The 21049-nt window shown below is 36.4% G+C and overlaps 1 protein-coding gene across 2 annotated transcripts in view; it reads right to left on the bottom strand.

Annotated features, from left to right (window-relative positions):
• Nucleotides 1-21049, bottom strand: part of PIAS1 (protein inhibitor of activated STAT 1) — a 121851-nt gene that overhangs the window by 30417 nt on the left and 70385 nt on the right. For both annotated transcript variants that reach the window (XM_019948859.2, XM_019948848.3), the window contains exons 3-7: nt 17682-17766; nt 17370-17417; nt 14014-14104; nt 13233-13367; nt 5037-5142 (exon numbers count right to left, since the gene is read on the bottom strand). In XM_019948859.2, the coding sequence (XP_019804418.1) occupies nt 5037-5142; nt 13233-13367; nt 14014-14104; nt 17370-17417; nt 17682-17766 (465 nt within the window). The remainder of the gene's footprint in view (nt 1-5036; nt 5143-13232; nt 13368-14013; nt 14105-17369; nt 17418-17681; nt 17767-21049) is intronic.

The raw sequence follows: 21049 nt of genomic DNA, 5'->3' as shown, positions 1-21049 counted from the left end.
AATTGAACATATTAAGTCCAATACTTCATTTTATAAGCAAGAAAACAGAGGCACAGAGATGTGATCTTTTACTCAAGAACTCTTTTCATCAGTTTACTTAACAAAAGTCTGAGGATCTACTATGTGCCAGGCCCTGAGCTAAGCACTAGGAATTCAAAGAAAGATAAGATTAAGTTCCTGCCCAAAGGAACTCATAGTCTAGTAGAGAGCAAAGATACTTCTCTAATGTGCTGTAATGGAAACTAGCTCAAAGTCAATGCATCAACTCTGGGGGTTCTGAGATACCTCCTGGAAAAAGTGAAACATGAAGGATAACTAGAATTTAGGCAAAGTAGGTAACAGGGAAGTCTGCGGCACAGAGAACAATACTGGCAAAGCACTGAAGAAAAGAAAAGAATTCATTATTTTTGGAGTAAAAAGAATGAGAAGAAGAATGAATACAGATGACACCGGAAAGTAATAAGCAGGTGCCACACCATGGAAAGCTATATGTTTAAGTCATGTTAACAAGTTGGAGTTTTTATCCCATTGGTGTTAGGAAGTCATGGATTGCAAAGAAATGGTAAGATTAGATCTGTATTAATCACTTAGATTGCTACCAGAAGAGAGATATAAAAAGGGGGGCCAACGGGCTTCCCTGGTGGCGCAGTGGTTGAGAGTCCGCCTGCCAATGCAGGGGACACGGGTTCGTGCCCCGGTCCGGGAAGATCCCACGTGGCGCGGAGCGGCTGGGCCCGTGAGCCATGGCCGCTGAGCCTGCGTGTCCGGAGCCTGTGCTCCGCAACGGGAGAGGCCACAACCGTGAGAGAGGCCCACGTACCGCAAAAAAACAAAAAGGGGGGTGGGCAAGAAAGGAGAGGAATATATAATTCAAGAATAGGTTTTTAAAATAAAGGCAGGATATGAGAGCTTAAATGAGGTCAGTGATGGTAGGGAGAGAGAGAGCTCAACAGAGTTGAGAAATATTTAGGGTTTATGTCTGATAGAACTTAGTGAGTTCAGTTTTCACTACTTGAATCTGAGGAACCAGTGGTATATTTCAGTGAAGACAGTTAGCTATGGGTATCTACATTTGAAATTCAGGGGAAGGTCTGGAATGAAAATATGTATTTGGGAGTTGGTGCTAATTTAAACCACAAGAGTAAATGTGATTATCTCTAGGGAAAGTATGTATGTCCTTGTAGAGACCAAGGACAAAAACCCAGGGAAAACAAACATTTAGGATACTACCCTTAAGAGTATCCATTGAAGGCAAGTGATTGAGAAGAAATAGAGATGAGAATTTCAAGGAGACAGTTGTTGGTATGAAATGCAGCAAAAATATCTGACATAAACTGAAAAGATAAACTTTAAATCTGGCAATCAGATTGTCACTTGTGACATCTGCAAGAGCAGTTTCAGTGGAATGATGGGAGTTAAAAGTTCACAATGGGTTGCAGTGAGGAGGTAGAAAGGGAAGTTTAGATGAGTCTTTGAAGAAACTAGGATGAGAACAGGAGGAACACAGATCTCTATCTAGAGAGTAGCTTGCTTTTGTATTTTCTAAAGGATGAAAAAGACTCGACAGTGAAGGCTGACAGAAAGCCTATAGAGCGGAGGAAGGAACTGAAAATACAGGACAGAGAGCAGATAAGTGAGCAGAGAGGCCTCGTAATGCTGTTTCTGAGCATCTCCATCTGGATGCCTCATAGACATCTCAAATACCAAAAGTCCAAGAGTGCACTCTGATCTTGCGCCTGCAACCGGATCTTTTCAACACTGTTTTCCATTTCAGTAAATGGCACTACCATGTAAGCTGGTGCCTAGTAAGTAAGGAACCTAGAACTCCTTCACTTCTTTTTCTTCACTCCCCACACGTAGTCACCACTTCTCCCCTTTAACACCTCTCAAACCATCAACTTCTCTCTATTTCCATCACCATTACTTCAGTTCAAGACATCATCATCTCTTATCTGTACAACAGGTTCCTAATTGGCCTCACTACAACAGCCTAGCTCCCCTTCAATTCAGTCTACTAAGTGAACGTTTTATTGCCCATATCTGATCGTACCACTCTGCTTAAAAATCCTCTAAGGGTTTTTTATCATCTGTCTTCATATCATCTATATGAACTCACCCCATGGCTATCTCTCTGGCCACTTTCCTCCTTTGTTCTCTCCACTTCAACTCTACTGGCCTTGTCTCTTGGCATATTCTCCTCCCATCTGGGGCTTACCTCCTTCTCATCCTTATAATTGTGTCTTAAACATCACAGCACCAGAGAGGACTATGTTCTCCTGCTGTTACCTCCAGAGTTCCCTGTCTTTCTTCTTTAAGACACATGTCACAACTGTAATTCACTAATGACTTGTACAATCATTTAATTCTGTCTTTCCCACTGGACTGCAAAACTTCTGACGGATGCAGAGACAGTATGTGTTTTGTTTAAGGCTACAGTCTCCTGTGCCTGGAACACAGTAGACTCTTAATACAATTTCTTGAATGAGAAGAATAAATGAATAAAAAATTAACTTTGGGCAGGAAACGGGACATTTCCTCCTGAGATTGAAGAGAATAAATAAGGATGGGTACAAATGAAGATAAGTTGAAAAGTAGTTTTGTGACATTAAGGAAGAAATGGGCAATTTAGACAAGTCACATCTTATAGCACCGATTTTCTTGCGCTGACAGTGTTGAAAGAGGGGGAATATTGTTTAAGTATGGCTAAGGTTTAAAGTGATTGCTAAAGGGAAAAAGAAGAGGAGACAGGAACTTGACCAAGAATTAGTAAAGGACTGCTTTGTGATAGTGGTGAGGGGACAACTCTACACGAAGATGGAAACCACAATACAAAAATCTACTAAATCAAATGAATCAGCGTGGATTTCTCTGTGAAAAGTCTAAATACCATTGACTTTATTTCAAGAATAATGTCTGATTTGACTAATAAAATTTTGCCAGTAGAATTCATTGATAAGATTAAGAATGACTTACAATGAACATATTTGTGGGTAATTTGATTCTACAAAATATCTGAGAAACCCACCAACATTTTCTTCTGTCAAGTTGTTTCACACAATCTTTTAATTACATAATTAATTTGTTGGGTAACTTATTTCTTTAGAGATAGCATAAAGGCAAACAATCTGTTCTTTAGTCAATTATGACAAATGTTTTATTGGTAGGATCCAAATTAAATTTTTGTTGGTTCCCCAAGCCAACAAGATAAGATACAAAGTTCCACAAAAATCCAAACCAATCTGCAACTACTCTCCACCTCCAGGATTTATTAGAGATGAAATAAACCACTTTTGAATTAAGTAGCTTTTGCTGCTTAACAGTGGCTAACAGTGGTTTGTTCTAGCAAATAAAATAACTCTAGGCTCACCTTCCCACTCTCCCTCCAGACGGTGCCACAGCTGCAAGCGGAGAAGAATTTACAGCTTGAGCAAAGACAGCTTGCCTTATTATTATTATGCAACATAACAGCTTCATCAGCTTTCAGCTTTATTTCTTGGTATGACCTTTTCTACACAGGCTCACACAATTCCATAATACTTTCTGACTAAATGAAATTCTAACGCTATGTGGCAAATACGAAGATTCTCAGGAGAATGACCAGAATGGAGTGTGAAAAAAGAAAAATCCTTCTCTTGTGTGCTCCTTCAAAGCAGGTGTCTGTCCCTCCTCTTCTTTCAGGATCCCCCACTCATCTCCTTGTCCTTGCCAAAAGGTGCTTCCACTCCCCTAGACCTCAAACCAGACCTCTAGCTCTCCACTGTCTATCAAGGAATGCCTACAGAGGCATTAGCCACTAGTGTGCTCCTCTTGACTCAGAATATTTTCAATTTTAAAAGGACCCTTTTTATACAGAAAAATCCTTCAATGAACTCTTGAGGGTATACTGATATTCAGAGGTAATGGGATCTTTATATCCGGCATAGAAACAGGTTAGAAAAAGAGATAAAAGCTATGTCGCAAAGGGAAACAAGAGGAAAGGTGGTCTTACTACCTTAGTTTCTTTCTACCAGAATGTTCCTAACTACAAATCTGATAGTGGGCTTCATTAATCAACTCACATCAAGAATCCTTAAAGGGTAGCTATCGAACCCCCATCTGTAAAAGCTTTGTTCTCCAAGTGCCCATCCCCATCCCCCAATCCATCTATCTCTCACAAAGAAGAGAATAAAGGAAGAACTTAGTTCAACTCTTTGGAAAGGCCACCAACCTCTGGCCTCAAACACTGAGGCCAGAAGAGTCAATGTGCCCCTTGCTACCTCTCAAGTTCACCTGAACAAAAGGAACCATCTAGTTATTCCTACCTAAGAACCTAGATTTTGAAGGAGCTTTAGGTTATGATGTGGTATAAACTTCTTGTTACAGATGAAGAATAAGAGATTCAGAGTACGAGTAGACTGACTTTCCAAGGCCACATAACTGGTTAAAAGCAGAACCTACTTCATTATTATATCTACCACCCCACTGACTCTCTTTTTACTTTGTTAATGCAGGGATGTTGTCATCACATATCCTTGGACATTTTTCCTGGATAAACCTTAAATATAAAATAACTCTTGTAAAATATATGCCAAGATTTCCTTTCCATCTCCTAGAATTCCTGAACACTTATTTATTTTTATGAAGCTTTGGTAAAATATTCTTCTGTATTCATGTACTGACTTTACAAAGTTAATTTTAAGATCAGTAAAATATAAACTATAAAATATACGTCATGACAAAGATATTAAAACTACTCTTTTTTTTTTGGCCCCGCCACACAATGTGTGGCATCTTAGTTCCCCGATGAGGGATCGAACCCGTGCCCCCCGCAGTGGAAGCGCAGAGTCTTAACCGCTGGACTGCCAGGGAAGTCCCTAAAACTACTCTTAAGCCTTGAATTACTCTAGCTCACAAAACAAAGTTTTCAGTGTTTTAATCCACTATGACAAGCTCTAGTAAAAAAAATAAACCCTAAAATTTCTTGAGTTGAAAAACACTATTCTAACCTTTACCAAAATAGTTCAGCTGCATAAATAAAATAAAGTTATCATACGTACTTAAAGCTCTAGAATGATCCGGATTCCTTATTCCCTTTGCTCGTAACCTCTGAAGAAGAACTGTTGAGGACAACTGTTTTACAAGATATACTGCCATGGAATAGTTCTGGAAAAAAACAAACAAAAAAAAAGATGTAGAAAGCAAACAACATACGTAAGTAAATAGGTACATCTATTTTAATCCCACAATGATAGGGAAAGAAAATTAACACCTGTTTAAAACACCTACTGTGCGCCAAGCACTATCTTAGGTGTTTTCATGAATGGTAATTGATTTAATCTTAACCAAAAAGCTGCTGAGGTAATCCTATTTTTATGGATGAGGAAAGTGAAGTGTAGAAAAGTAAAAGAACTTGTTCTAATTTTGCAACTTTCAAGAGATAATGCCAGGTCTGTCATGCTTCTGTATTACCTGACTACCTATGCTTGAAGTTAATCAATTTAGGCACTTATGTAAAGAACATTGTTAAAAATAAATATAAACCAATGCCAATAAGATGTCAAAGTCATCATAAAACGTATTTAGCAGGTAGCAGTAGCTATTTAAAAAATTAGACTGGCATCCTAATCCATTTAATCTCTCTCTATGCCTTTAACTAGTTTTGAAAAGACCCTACTTGGGCTATTATCACAACAAGCAGAGGGAATATTAAATATTTTCAAAGAGAAGCTGATGGTTTGGCAAAAGAACAGATGAATATCCATTACCAGCAGAGGGACTACCCAGAGATAGTACTAGGAGAAGGGGGACAAAGAAAATAGTTTATCAACAAGCCAAGGCAAAGTAAAGGGTACATGACTGGATAAGAGGAAGAAAAGAGGGCTGAGGCTTATGAAGGGTAAGAGAGAGATCTAAATGAGAAGGCCCACTTTCCACTTGGTGTTGGAATCAAGAGATTTGGAAAGAAGCAAAAGGAAAAATAATTATTGCCATCTTCTATTTATTAGCTACATACAGTTCTACACACACTCTTAATATATACTATCCACTTCATTTAAACCTCAAAGAAGGCCTGTAAGAGATACGTAGGGCAAGTATCTTTCTAAGTAAAGGACTGATAAAATGGAGGCACACAAAAAAGCTTTTAATTTTAAATTTTAAAAAATATATGTAATCTGCTCATGATCATGCACCTGCCTGATGACAAAGGTGGCACTAGAAATCAAGAGGAAAGTGAAGGGACGTCAGGACAATGGACTAATGGCCAAGGCCAGTGTAGTTCTCTATAGTTCTTGACTTCACTTACCATTTGCTTTGACCCTCCTAACCTAGTCCAATGTACATTCCAACTTTCAGTTACTTTCACACTTTGGAAAATGCATCCCCCTCTTTTGGCAAGAAGAGAATATATTGTACAATACCCTCTGGAAGGTCAAATTTTCACTTAGAGTTCAGAAACCTATCCGTGTTCACATGCTACACATTTTCCAGGAAAAAATGAAGTATCAAAAAAGCTAATTTGGGAGGGATAAATTAGGAGTCTGGGATTAACATATGCATACTACTATATATAAAATAGATAATCAACAAGGACCTACTGTATAGCACAGGGAACTCTGCTCAATACTCTGTAATAACCTAAATGGGAAAAGAAGCTGAAAAAGAATGGATATATGTATAACTTGAATCACTCTGCTGTACACCTGAAACTAACATTGTAAATCAACTATACTCCAATATAAAATAAAAATTAAACATTTTTTAAAAGCTAATTTACTTTCATTAATAAATCCCTTAATTTATTAATGAGGAACAAATAACCTTAAAACTTACCAAAATTTTAGACACACAACATACCAATCTAATATAAAACTAAAAAGCTCCTTTTAGGAAAAAAATCCTTATTCACCTTTATTATTTGATTAATGGTTCAAGTATGATAGAAACTGGAGAAATGCTAATTAACACTGTGAAATTATTATATATACTTACAGCCTGAATCTTCAGAACTAGTAATCACCCTAAGGCTTTATATAAATTTTTAAGGAGAGGTCAAGTAGAAACTACAAGTTCAGTGAAAAGGTATGTTCACTCTAGTTGAAACATGTAACCAGATAAGAAATTAAAAAAAAAAAAAAAGGAAGCAAAAAGAAGGTCAGGTATTAACAAACACCACTTGTACCGATAATATGGAATTAAATTTTATATCACATGAAAGAGATTCAGCAGCAACCCCGCCAAAACTCCACCGTGGTATAATATCTCTCTTAGGTACATGATACATTGTTCCTGCTAACGCTTCAAAGTACTACTTAACTCCAACTACTGAAATATATTGCATTACACTGATGTTTTTGTCAAATGCTTTTTCAAAGTCTTCAAAATTGTCTATCAAGTTTATAGGACGTTTTCTTCATTATTAAGATATGATCTCATTTAAGTGCCCTTTACACCAGTATCTAAATAACTTCTCTACAAACAATGACAATTTAATAAATGGCCAGATGCAGTGATTACTCTGAGGTAGGATAAGAAGTTACAACATAGTTCACTTATTTCCTTCAAGCACTGTACTAGCTCTTCTTTTTCTCTTATATTACAATTTTTAAAATTGAGCTATAATTGACATATAATATTGTGTAAGTTTAAGGTGTACATCTTGACTGAATAGAGTTATAATATATTGTAAGACGATTACCACCATAGCATTAGCTCTTCCATTTATTTCCTTTGAAGACATAATGCTAACACTTCTCAATGGCAACTAATAATACAGAAATTAATCCCCAAAACAGTAAGAGATCCTACATGAACTATTCAGAGTATCTTCACAAGCTGAATAAAACTAGGATCAAAAACCAATCTAATAAGTTATCTTTTGGGCTTCAGAAAAGAATAATTTTCTTTCAATGTTTTATTTCAAAAAGAAGGTCTCCAACTTGTAGATCATGGTCTACACAAAGCTTACCTGGGAGATCTTCAAATCACTGAAGATTACTGTTTTCTTTCTGAGGTGTGGAAGGCTTCCCATGGAAGAATATTTCCCCCTCTCCTCTAGTGCTATATATCAGCAACCACATTTCCCTCCTCTCCCACAGTTTGACTTCTTTCATAGTTCACTGTAAACACCCTGGTGTTTATACACTTTTCACACACAGACAAAACCCAAAACATCTGCAATACCCTCTTCAAAAAGGGGGACAAAAACAGGGAGCCCAAGGTACACTAGAAAAAAACATTTAAAAGGATTTTAAAAACCTAATAGTGACATACTGATTAGGTAAAGAAAAAATATATAACCTTGATAGATCCCAAAAAAGGATTTTGATAATATTCAAAATCCATTTCTCTCAAAGATATACAGTAAAAAAGAGGACCATAGGATTATGTTATTGCTATAATTAAGTTCTATCAAAAATTAATAGCCATTATAATACTTAATGTTGTGACACTAGTATTCTCATTAACGTTAAGGAACAAGCCAAGTATGTCCACTAGCACTCACATTACTTAACATTGTTCTGAAGGTTCTAGACAGCACAGAGAACAAGAATAAGAAATTATGGCCTAAGTATTAGGATTATCATTATTCATATAATGATACATCTCAGACTCAAAACTGCCTATTTGGAAATACCAAGAAACCTACTAAAAAGCTATCAGAACCAATACGTGAATTTATGTACTAAGTAAATATTCAACAATAACTAGCTTTTAAATAAAACAATAAATACATTTTTTAGAAAATATAACAGAAAAAAGATCTATTTACAATAGCAGTAATAATAATAAACAACACAAGAATCAATAAAAAATATGGAAACTTTGTAAGAAGAAACCTATTAAATTACTGAGGAACATGAAAGGGGATTTGAATAAATGGAGAAACATACAGTTCCTGAAATAAGGACATTAAATACTGTAAATAAGTTATTCCTCTCTAAGTTAATATACAAATTTTAAAGGCAAGTTCATTTATTCCCAGAAAGATTTGGGGGAATAATGCAGGGGAATATGTCTTACTCCATGCAATTACTTTTTCAACATTTTCACTCTCCTCAATGCCCCGATTTCTTCTCTCACTCTCAGCAGACTTCTCTCACCTCCTATCTCACAGACTTAAGAGAATTCATCAGATCAGAACTTACCACCTCTCCAGTACCAATCATATACATGCATCCAATCCTTTTATTCCACTAAATAAAGAAGTTGTCCCTCCTAGCTACAATGAGTTAGTTAATGAAATTCACTATTATTTTTCTCGTGTATATTTAATCTCTTCCTCCCAAGAAGATACCTGCCATCATCCTTTATACATGTTTAACACTCTCCCATTAAAGCAAACAAATAACTCTCATCTCAAATTTCCCTCCAGCTCAGCTGTATCTATTTCCAAAGCTACCCTTCTATAACTATCTCCACTGCCTTACCTCTGCCTGGTCACAATCGGGCTTCTCCTCCCACCATTCACCAAAACAGCTCATGCTAAAGTCAACTTTATGTTTCTAATCCAAAAAGTATTTTTTTAGATTTCAACATACTTGACTTCTCAACATCTGTTCAGTACTGCTTACCATCTCCTTTTTTTTTAATAAATTTTATTTTATTCACTTATTATTTTTGGCTGCATTGGGTCTTCGTTGCTGCGCGCAGGCTTTCTCTAGTTGACTGGGGGCTACTCTTCATTGCAGTGCGTGGGCTTCTCGTTGCAGTGGCTTCTCTTGTTGCGGAGCACGGGTTCTAGGCACGTGGGCCTCAGCAGTTGTGGCTCACGGGCTCTAGAGCACAGGCTCTGTAGTTGTGGCACACAGGCCCAGTTGCCCCGCGGCATGTGGGATCTTCCCGGACCAGGACTCGAACCCGTGTTCCCTGCATTGGCAGGTACATTCTTAACCACTGTGCCACCAGGGAAGTCCCTGTCCTTCTTCTTTGAAACTCCTCCCTTGGCTTCTCATACCCACCCCCCCCCGTTCTGCCCCACATCTCTGGTACTATTTCCCCATGTCCTCTGCAGGTTCATTCTCTTCTATCCAGTATTAAAAGTTATAGTTCCTCAAGAATGGTAAGCCTTCAACACTCTCTTCTTTTTACTTGTTACATTTCCCCTAACCAATGTCAGCCTGCTTGTATGGCTCTAGTAACCACCAATATGCAGATGACTCATTTGCTTTTCTAGCCCAAACTTATCCTCTGAGCCTATATGCCCAATGCCTCTTCAGAATGTCTCAAAGGCATCTCGAACTCAAAAGCTTCAAAACTGAACTCATGATTGTCTCCATGTAGTCCTCCAATACTCCTTCCTTCAAAGCAAAGCAAAGCAAAACAAAACGCACCTAAATTCAGTCCTTTTTCAGTGTTTCCTCTATCTCAGTAACATTATCATTTACCTTGTCACTCAAGCCAGAAACCAAGGAGTCATCCTTGACTTCTCCCTTTCTCTTAGCCCCTATTTCTAATCTATCATTTAGTCCTACAGATCCACCAATTTATCTCCACCCCCAGTGCCACCACTCTAGACTAATATACTATTTCTCTCACTAACGCTTCAGCAATAGTAAGAGGTAACCTCTATGCATGACTCTGGTCTCCATTCAAGCTGTTCACCACTCTGAAGAGTGGCCTTTTCTAAACAGAAATATGGCCCTGTAAACTTTCTGCTTAAAAAGAGAATATCCTTAACATTAACATTACCTCAAAGGCCCTACACGGTTTGGTCCTTTTTTACCTCTCTAGCTTCATCTTGTATCCTGTTCTTCCATATTCTATGTACTCTAGCAATTCCTCCTCCCTTTCAGTTTCTTAAGAAGAACTAGGCTCACACCTGCCAGTGGACTACTCTGAATGTTGTTTTCTCTGAACGTTTCACCTGATTCCTTCTACCCTTCTCTCAGCTCTTAGCTCAGTCATTACTTCCTCAGGGAAGCCCTGCCTGACCTCTCTCTAGTGCAAAGTGGCCTTTAATACTCTAAAATCACCACACACATATTCTTTATATTACTTATAATACAGTTCACATTTTCGTGTGACTACCTGCCCCCTAGATCCTAAGCTCCAAAAGAGTCAGGACTTTTTTTTCTCACTATGGTACTGCCAGTCTTCAGCAGAGTGCATGGAATATAGCACACATTCTATAAATTTCAAATGAATTAGTGAATAGACATGAGCTCATATCATAAAACTGTAATAATCAAAACTATTCTGAAATTGTGCCGGAAAAAGAATGCTAGGCTAAGAAACAATACAGAAAAGTTCAGAACACACACAGGATAAATCAAAGCAAATACGTAATAATGGTGGCTTCAGAATTAGCATTTATTTAGTCAATGGTATTAGAATTGGCTATTTAAAAAATTAAATTTGTATTTCACACTACACATAAATTCACAATGGATTAAATATTTAAAGGTAAAACTAGAAACCTCAAAAGTCAAGAAAAAAATATAAACAAATTATTTATGTAAGATTGGGAAGGGCAGACAGACTAAACTTGATGGAGGCTGACTGGAAAGACTATAAAGAAACAAAACTGTGCAACTAGAGATTATAATACTAAGTGAAGTAAGTCAGAAAGAGAAAGACAAATGCCATATGACATCACTTATATGTAGAATCTAATATATGACACAAATGAACCTATCTATGAAACAGAAACAGGTACGTAGAGAATAGACTGGTGGTTGCCAAGGGGGAGGGCAATGGAAGAGGGTAGGAGTGGGAGTTTGGAATTAGCAAATGCAAACTGGTATATATAAGATAAATAAACAACAAGGTCCTACTGGATCGTACAGGGAACTATATTCAATATCATGTGATAAACCATAATGGAAAAGAATATGAAAAATAATGTATATATATGTGTATATATATATATATATATGTAAAACTGAGTCACTTTGGCGTACCGCAGTAATTAACACAACACTGTAATTCAACTATACTCAATAAAAAATAAATTAAAAAAAGAAAAACAGGGCTTCCCTGGTGGCGCAGTGGTTGAGAGTCCGCCTGCCGATGCAGGGGACACAGGTTCGTGCCCCGGTTAGGGAAGGTCCCACATGCCGCGGAGCGGCTGGGCCCGAGAGCCATGGCTGCTGAGCCTGCGCGACCGGAGCCTGTTCTCCGCAATGGGAGAGGCCACAGCAGTGAGAGGCCCGCGTACCGCAAAAAAAAAAAAAAAAAAAAAGAAAAACAAAACTGGTTAAGATTTGGCTCCATAATAATTTAAATCTTCTACACATTAAATAAAGGGCAATAAACTAGAAACAAACATTTGCCACATGTAAAAGAGGGTTAAATCAATATATAAAGAACTCATAAACAATAAAAACAGCAATACAGAAATAGATACTGATATGATTTTTAAATGTGAATAATCACAAACATAAAATATGTCCAACCTCAATAATAATAAGAGGAGTACAGGGGCTTCCCTGGTGGCGCAGTGGTTGAGAGTCCGCCTGCCGATGCGGGGGACACGGGTTCATGCCCCGGTCTGGGAAGATCCCACATGCCGCAGAGCGGCTGGGCCCATGAGCCGTGGCCACTGAGCCTGTGCGTCCGGAGCCTGTGCTCCGCAACGGGAGAGGCCACAACAGTGAGAGGCCCACGTACCGCAAAAAAAACAATAATAATAATAAGAGGAGTACTAATTAAAACAGTGTGGTACCACTATTTACCTATTAAAATTAGTAGAGATCTTAAAGAAAATAAAACTCAATGTTATCCGTCGACAGGCACGTGAATAAACACAAAGTCAGAGAATAAATCTGTACAACATCTTTTGGTAAGGCAATCTGCCAATGTACACAAAATTTCTTTAAATTCTGATGCTCTTTGACTCAGCAATTCCACTTCTGGGAATTTACTCTAAGGAAATTACCATGTATGTATGCAAAGTTAGAGCTTCTAGGATGGTCTTCAAAATGTTCTTTGAAATAGTAATCAATCAACCAAATAAATGTTCAACAACAGGGAACATCATATTGGAATATGATGTAGCCATTTAAAATTATGCAGATGAACATGAAATGACATAGGAAGATGTTTATGAAAATTACTCAGTGAAAGTTATCAGGTTATAGAACACTGGGTAGGGCAAGATCCCATTTTTTTAAATGGGAACATGTTGAAAATTCATTGTGAGACAAAAATAAATCCTTTTGCAACTCATTTTATTTACACAAAAGCTCAGGTAGCCATGGAGATTAACCATTCCTTATAATACAAAAATCTGGTAGAAACAAAAATTTACTTACTCTTCCAATTTCTGCAGTCCATGAAACAACAATGGTGTTTGGTACAGTTGTGGACAATCGGACAAGTGAGGTGATATTAATTGGTCGGCTGGGTCGCTTTGGTTCCACACCATTTTTAGTAGGTGGAAGATAACCCTAAGGATGAAATATAATTTATTTCTACTTATTACTTCCACAATCATTTCAACTTCCATTCCTTAAAAAAAAAACCTACAAACTACATATGAGAAAATGAGTATTTTCATTTAAAAGTAGAGAAGCAAACGTTTTTAAGAGTTTCCTGTATGTTTCTCTAAACAACCATACAGTCTCATAGTAAGCCTGAGAAAAATACTGGTGGCAGAACTTAAAAATCTCTAAAATTTAAGAATCAGGTTGAATTCATAAAGAGCTTGGATAAGTATATAAGGACTATTTTAAAGGTGAACAATAACAGCCCCCACTCCTCTGTTAAAGGCACAGCATTCTTCAAATCTCTATTCAACCAAAGCTTCCAGACTCACACGAATACATCTGAGGTTTTGTTGAAACAATCTCGTCTTCCCAAAATTCAGTAAAACACTAAAGCTACCACACCCAACTCCTAGACTATGTCTCCATAGCTAATGTCACAGCTGTTAATTGTACACAGTTGGTACAAGTGTTTCACTCAGTCACATGAATATATATCCAAAATAAAGATGTTTTCTTAACGAAAAATATGATTAACAACAGCTGTGATGACTTATTTGCTAGCTATGTTGGCAATGCACTTTTTAAAAAAATAGCTTTTGGGACTTACTGGAAGGCTGCAAGGTTTTGTATTCACTTTCACGCAAAGATTGGGTGGGAAGTGATCTTCTTGTGGACAACTGGTTTCTGATAAACAAAACCTAAACAATAAAGGACAAGTTTAATTACCTTTATTAAAGGATGACACCACATTAATATTTTTGTTCCACAGCTAATCTAAAAGATGGTCAAACTTAATAACAACAGCAAAAAACTACTAAACCTGAATAAATACATGAAATAGGTTCAAAATAAATAATTCTGTCAATGTAGAGTTTCAGTGGTCACAACTACCAACCTGTAGTTCTCTTCATAATATTTGAAGTCATTTGTTCAAGCATGTTTTGGGGGGGAGGAGGTGGGGAAGTGCTCTGTGGTTGAATAAATTTAAGAAATTTTGAATCAAAAAATAAATTACGTTTCCTCCATATAGAACTTCTCAGAGCTAGGCTAACAATAACTGTAACTTTTTAAGAAGAAATATAAATATATAGTAGTTCCCAAATTTATTTGTCTGTGAAACATTTTTTTGGTTCTCAGCAGACTATACTGAAAATGCTAGAAGTCCAGCCCCAGGATCAAGTTCTGTCCACCAAGCCCAGGTACTCCATTATTCCCTGAAAACTGAAGATGCTGAATAATAACATTAATTGTATTATATCCATTATAAGATAATATCCATTATAATATCCATTATATCCACATGTTAGAATACTATTTTAGAAACTCATGAAAACATTTATTTCTAAATTAAATGCGTTATCTTTTGGGAAAACCAAGGACAACTACATAATTTGTACATTCTCACTCTATTCTTACATAGATCAAGAAATAAATTATTAATTTGCTATTTAAGACAACTATTCTTGATTATTATACTTCCTTATTCCCAATATAGAGCTGAGGCTCATTCCACTTTACAGAATGTTCACAGCACCTTTGAGTTACATGTTAAGAAGAATGCTATCTCTGAATTCTCTGAAATATTCATCATGCACAAACACCTTCTCTCAACATCTTGATCTGCCTGCCATGCAATCTGTGTGAGGGAGTGTCCACAAAATGGGACAATTTTCTATATAAAATGTTATGGGTACATATAAATATATGGTCATCTTTAAGCAGGGACAATCTGTAGCTTCCATTAGATTCTCAAAGGGGTTAGAGATCCATATAAAGGTTGAGAATTACTAATCTACAAAGATTTTCTCAAAATATACTTAGCAAACAGATGTCAAAGCCCACAAGATCATCTCTAACCCCAGCAGAAGCTTCTATTACAGGCCAGTTCTTTACTTTGCAACAGTAAGAGGATGCCATAAAGCTTTTAATCAATTACTCCAATGCAGAGATAAATTAGCAACGTGAACCTGGCTGCCTGAAGCTACAGAAAAGCAATAATTTATATGACAAGTTGACTGCTATTCAATTAAGTAAAAAGTGAAAATCTAAATCACCCTTACAAACCGAAGACAAAAAAAAGATTTTAAAAATGGGGAACAAGAGCAGAAAGTTTCTATATAGGAGTTCATGGGGGTGGGGAGGGGAAACAGATAAATGAAAACAAATTAGGAATCTAATAGAGAAAATATTGATCCTAATTCTGACCAAATTGTTTTCATGTTTTAGATAAAGACTTATAATTAGGATAGTGGAAGGTATACACTCCCAACTTAATACACTGGGATTGCTGTAGGGGGTGAGGAAGGGATGAAAACAATTTAGTAAAATACAAAGAACCACCTAACAATTACCAAATATAATACAAAATGGTTGTTTTTTCATCAAATTCTGGAGATAAATTTGATGGCTAAGCCATTTTTAACCGTCAAGATCCCCTTAGAATCTCTGAATTTATCTTAGAAAGAAAACCTTCCTTTGGAATGTGAACCATACCTCTTTGCTGCTTTAAAGAATGCATGCGTACGTTAGTACTAAGGATAGTAACTAGATCTTTTGTTTTAGAGCTATGGTTTTCAAACTTTATTTTAGTCTTGGGATACTCTCCTCAAATGAAAACTAACCCAGAAGTCAAACATGTAGAACAGACCAAAGCCACATTACTTTGGTTCAGAGTGTGTGTGTCAGGTGGGGGAATTGGGGGGGTTGGGGAAGAGAAGGTGGAATGGTAGCCAGAGGGTAGCCCCCAAACAGTGGCTCCAAGCAACAGTCTGAAAACCACTGTTTTAAAGGACAAAGTCACATATCAGTATGAACAAAATGTAAACTACTGAGGCAGGGAAGTAAAAAATATTACAGCAATATACAATTAATTATGAAGGCACCATATTTTAGTCCTTTAATTTATTCAGTCATTATCATAGTCTGTCCCTGACAGAGGAAAAAGTACCTTTTACACAGAAACACCTTTGTCAGTGCCTTCCAAAACCAAGACCTCAACCTCTCCTCTGCTTTCTCAGTTTTCATCACACTATTTTTGAACCTAAATCAGAGTTTTTCACATTATTCCATGAAGCACTGAGCTGGTGCTTTCATCTCTTTTCTGATCTCCTAGTGTATTTATAATCTTTACATACAACTTAGTATCTGATTATTGAGACTGGGCTATCTGTTTGACTTATCCTTCCCACTTTATAGGGAAAACAGCTTGTTGAGGAAAACAACTGTCTTGTATTTCCTCTTCTAACCCTATTGCAACAAGAACAATGTGGGACACTTAGGTTTACACAAGGATAGTCACTGAGTAAAAACAACAGCATAAGATGGTTTATGTAAGCAACAAGAGAGAGACATATTAACATAAAAGATGTCTTAGATATTCTTAGAAGAAATGGGCTAAGAAAAGAAACAATATGGGCAGTAGCATGTTGAAAATTTTTCGTTTTCCAAATTGTAAAATTTCGTCTTTACAAATCTATCAAGAGATGTCTCACATGGAATCTAAATTAGAGAGTATCTAAATTAATGGTTTAAAAATACAGGACAAAACAAATTAGACTATTTTGGTTCTTGTTAGTCCATGAGACACTGTAGACTTAATCTAAGTATTAGTTCTTTATCTACAGTAGTTTGCCACTCATGCAGATAAGGTCTTTGCTTTCATAAAACTTGGTACTTCTAAAGAGCTGACCACCATATTTAAACATATCATTAGCTGGAGCTTCTCAACCAACCAAGGGCAACTAAAATAGAGAAATATGGTTAAATATATGGCACATGACTTGGCTACATTAAAATCTAACTTTGATAGTAATTAGGATGTATCGTAACAGGAAAAGGTTTTCCCTCACCCAAACATCTAAACCCAATACTTTCAATATACTTACTGAAAATCAGGTAGATTTTTCAAATCTTTAAGAAATATTAACTTTTAAACTTTGGATATATACTGTAGCAACACTGTACCTTAACTGGACCTGCACTGTGAAGTCACATTTGGTCCCAGAAATATCCCTAGAAAAGACAGAGTAAGAACTACAGTTATTTTAAAGATATACAGAGGAAAGCTGATTCAAAGACACTGTTACCCCAGAAAGTATTTCAGATTTATCAGAAATATTAACAGTTATTAGGGTAACTAACACTATAATAGTATTTTCAATACTAATATTTGCATGACAATAATACTCATCCAATACACTGTTTTTAAAAGTCACTTATTATAGACAAAACTGGATTCAAAGGTCAAGCTGCAAGTTACACTCTAAGACAACTTACATGGAACTACTGATTTGCTGCACTTGTTGTGGTGTCAATGCAAATGCAAAACAGGTTTCTCGAAAGCGCTGGCTGTTGTCTGATGCTAAAGAAGAAAAGAATTATATTTTTAATTACCTTCAAATTCATCAATATAGAACACAACAGCAAACAAAACAAAAAAACCCAACCATTCACACACCTTTAAATTAACTAGGACAGATTCTAGAGTTTAGATAACAACTCAGTTAAGACACTGAAAAATAAGATATGTGCCAATATCTAATCATATAGATGTCTGCATCTAAAAAGCACACTTGTATAAAAACATGCTGATATTAATTTTATTTAAAATAATATAAACCCATTTAAAGATACATGGCTTCTGAGCTAAGTAACAAACATATACATACACCTTGAGATCTGCACAGGTAAGATGACAGTTGGACTTGAAGGCAAATTAAGAATTTTATCATCTCCCATCTAACTATACCATGCCAAGTTTTATACAATAAATATCATAACAGTTTCTCCTATGCTTAGATGAAATGACATCAAAATGTGCCTGTGGTCACTATCTCAAAGGAGGAAAGGAGTTACAAGAAGGGAAGGAAGGGAATAGAGAGAAGGAAGGGAGGGAAGTGGAGGCGGGGGGAGAGAAAAGAGCAAGAGAACAGGCAGGGAAGCACAGGTCAGTGAAGACCAGGGATTCCTACAGGGCGCTGCCGTGAGCAACAATATTTCTATTGGCTTTTAATACACGTTATGTCTATTTTTAAAATCAGTGGTCAATATCCCTCTTGTTCACTAATATTTCCTCAGTGCTTGGCACAAAGAAGCACTGAATGACTGTTTGTTGAATGAACAAAAGACTGAAAATTAAGAAATACCAAACTTAATTATTTAAACTGTCCTTTTCCAGGATAATTTTCTAGAACAAATGGATCACTGAAAGTTATTACCAAGGAACTCCTAGCCTGTGGGCCACTTAAACTGGTGCAGAAAAAGGAGCTGAACCCATCTCTAAAAGGGTTCAAACAAAGTATAAATGGAAGAAGTGAAAGGAAGGTTGAACTCTATCTAGATCAATGGTCTGCAAGCTCATTTGATTATTTGTACCTTTCAGCAAAATAATTTAGCATATACCATGTATATGTTATGTATGTTAAACTATTATATTGATATTGCATATGCTATAAAACACACCAAAAATAGAAGTTAAAAATGTTAAGATTTGACATAAAATTTTAGATATTTTTGTGAATTCGATTTTATGGAAAATCTCAACTTTAGAAACTTCTGTTTTACAGGTAGATATTTTTTCCTTTATCCCTATGGATTGTCTTGTGTACCCCCTGAGATGCATACCCCCAACATCGGAGATCATTATTTTGGATGATCTGCCTGCAAGCAACACTTCCTCCAAAATTACCACCAAAGACAAATGTCAAAAAGCTGTACAAATGTATCACTATGAGAAAGAAATGCAAAAGAACACTGTTGATCTACAATTTCATGTCAATATAGGAGTATCTTTTAAAGTCTACATTTGCTTTTCTGCTTTCTGTGATCTGGGAAGGTTTTTTCTTAAAAACTCTATCCCCAAGAAACAGTTACTGACCAGAAAGTTATCTTAATCATGAAATATCAACGTGGCAAAAGGCAGATAACCAAGGACCAGAATGTAGAAAAGCAAACAGTTTCCTCTGTCAGGCAATGAAAGTAACTTCTTTTGCTTCTTAGAGGATATGTCTCTATAAAGATTTTAGTCCAGTAGGCTTATCCTGATTTAGATTTCTGGCTCCATTCTAAAACAGTGCTATTGATAAAATAATTTCCCAAGTACCCAAATTAATATTATTCTCTGGGGAAAATTTCACATTCATTTTAGAATACATGAGTACAGTAAGTTTTGGACACACACACACGCAGATTTAGATAGAGAAGATATGACTAAAATAACAAGGCTGTTTCTTGAACCACACATAGAAATCAGGTTTATTACTTAATAGTAACCCCTTTTTACATCCTCTTGTGTATAAATTCTCATGGGGTTATTACTGTTTACCTGGAAAAGCATCTTTCGTACTATTTGATTTGCAGGTTTAATTTTGCTGTGAATGCCAGTGAAATTATAGTTTTGGTCTTAGATAAGACTATTTAAAAACTTTTCTAAAAGTTAATTAAGCTATCATCATCCCTTTCAGAAAAGTTCAGGCCAAACAGAATCATGGAATCTTCATACTGAAAAATGAGTCTTACAAATCATCCAAAACAATGACCTCCGATGTTGGGGGTATGCATCTCAGGGGGTACACAAGACAATCCATAGGGTTAAAGGAAAAAATATCTACCTGTAAAATAGAAGTTTCTAAAGTTGAGATTTTCCATAAAATCGAATTCACAAAAATATCTAAAATTTTATGTCAAATCTTAACTTTTTTAACTTCTATTTTTGGTGTTTTATAGCATATACAATATCAATATAATTGTTTAACATATATAACATATACATGGTATATGCTAAATTATTTTGCTGAAAGGTACAAATAATCAAATGAGCTTGCAGACCATTGATCTAGATAGAGTTCAACCTTCCTTTCAATTCTTCCATTTATACTTTGAACCCTTTTAGAGATGGGGGAAGAGAAGCCATCACCTTGTCAAGCAGAAGATGACTGGTGATAAACAGTGTAATTGTAAGAAAGCTTGCAGCCCAACAGAGTAGCAAAGTTTAGTGGAAAGAGATGAGATCACATACACCTGGATTCCAAACTGGTTTTACCACTTACTTGCCACGTGACCTTAGGTACTTATCCACTCTGAATCTGTTTTCTTCAATATTTAAACATAAACATACACGAACACAAAAACGCTCACAGGATTATTTTAAATTTAAATGAGGTAAGGTATTTAAAACAAGCACCAATTTCCTTTTCTGTCTCCCTTCCTCCTTATGCCCTTACACTGAATCAAAATATATAATGCTGTAACTCCCACCCACTGATGTCATATAGCATATCCAGTCATAGCCATTCTTCAAATATTTTAGACAGCATTAATGTGCCCCCTCTCTCTCCATCGACTCTTGCCACTGTACTTCAGGCAAGACTTCAGAATTACTCACCATTCTGATCTTTCTCCTCTGGACATATCCCAGTCTATCACACTTTTAAAGTGACAGCCAGAATTGAACACACTCTGTCATAGCATACTATTTCTCCAAAATATTTGCTGCCCCTCTGTATTGGCCCATCCCCACAGGAGGAATATGACCCAGTGCCACTGATGCCTTGGTCAATGAAATATGAGTAGAAGTGTACCACTGTGGAGCAGACCTTTAAGAACTATCCTTGGGTTTCAACATCTTTTTCTTTCCAGTCTGCCTT

The sequence above is a fragment of the Tursiops truncatus genome, chromosome 2 (genome assembly GCF_011762595.2).
Source record: "Tursiops truncatus isolate mTurTru1 chromosome 2, mTurTru1.mat.Y, whole genome shotgun sequence".
Lineage (NCBI taxonomy): Eukaryota > Metazoa > Chordata > Mammalia > Artiodactyla > Delphinidae > Tursiops > Tursiops truncatus.
Note: the sequence above shows the minus strand (reverse complement) of the source record. Positions and strands in the feature narration are given on the sequence as shown.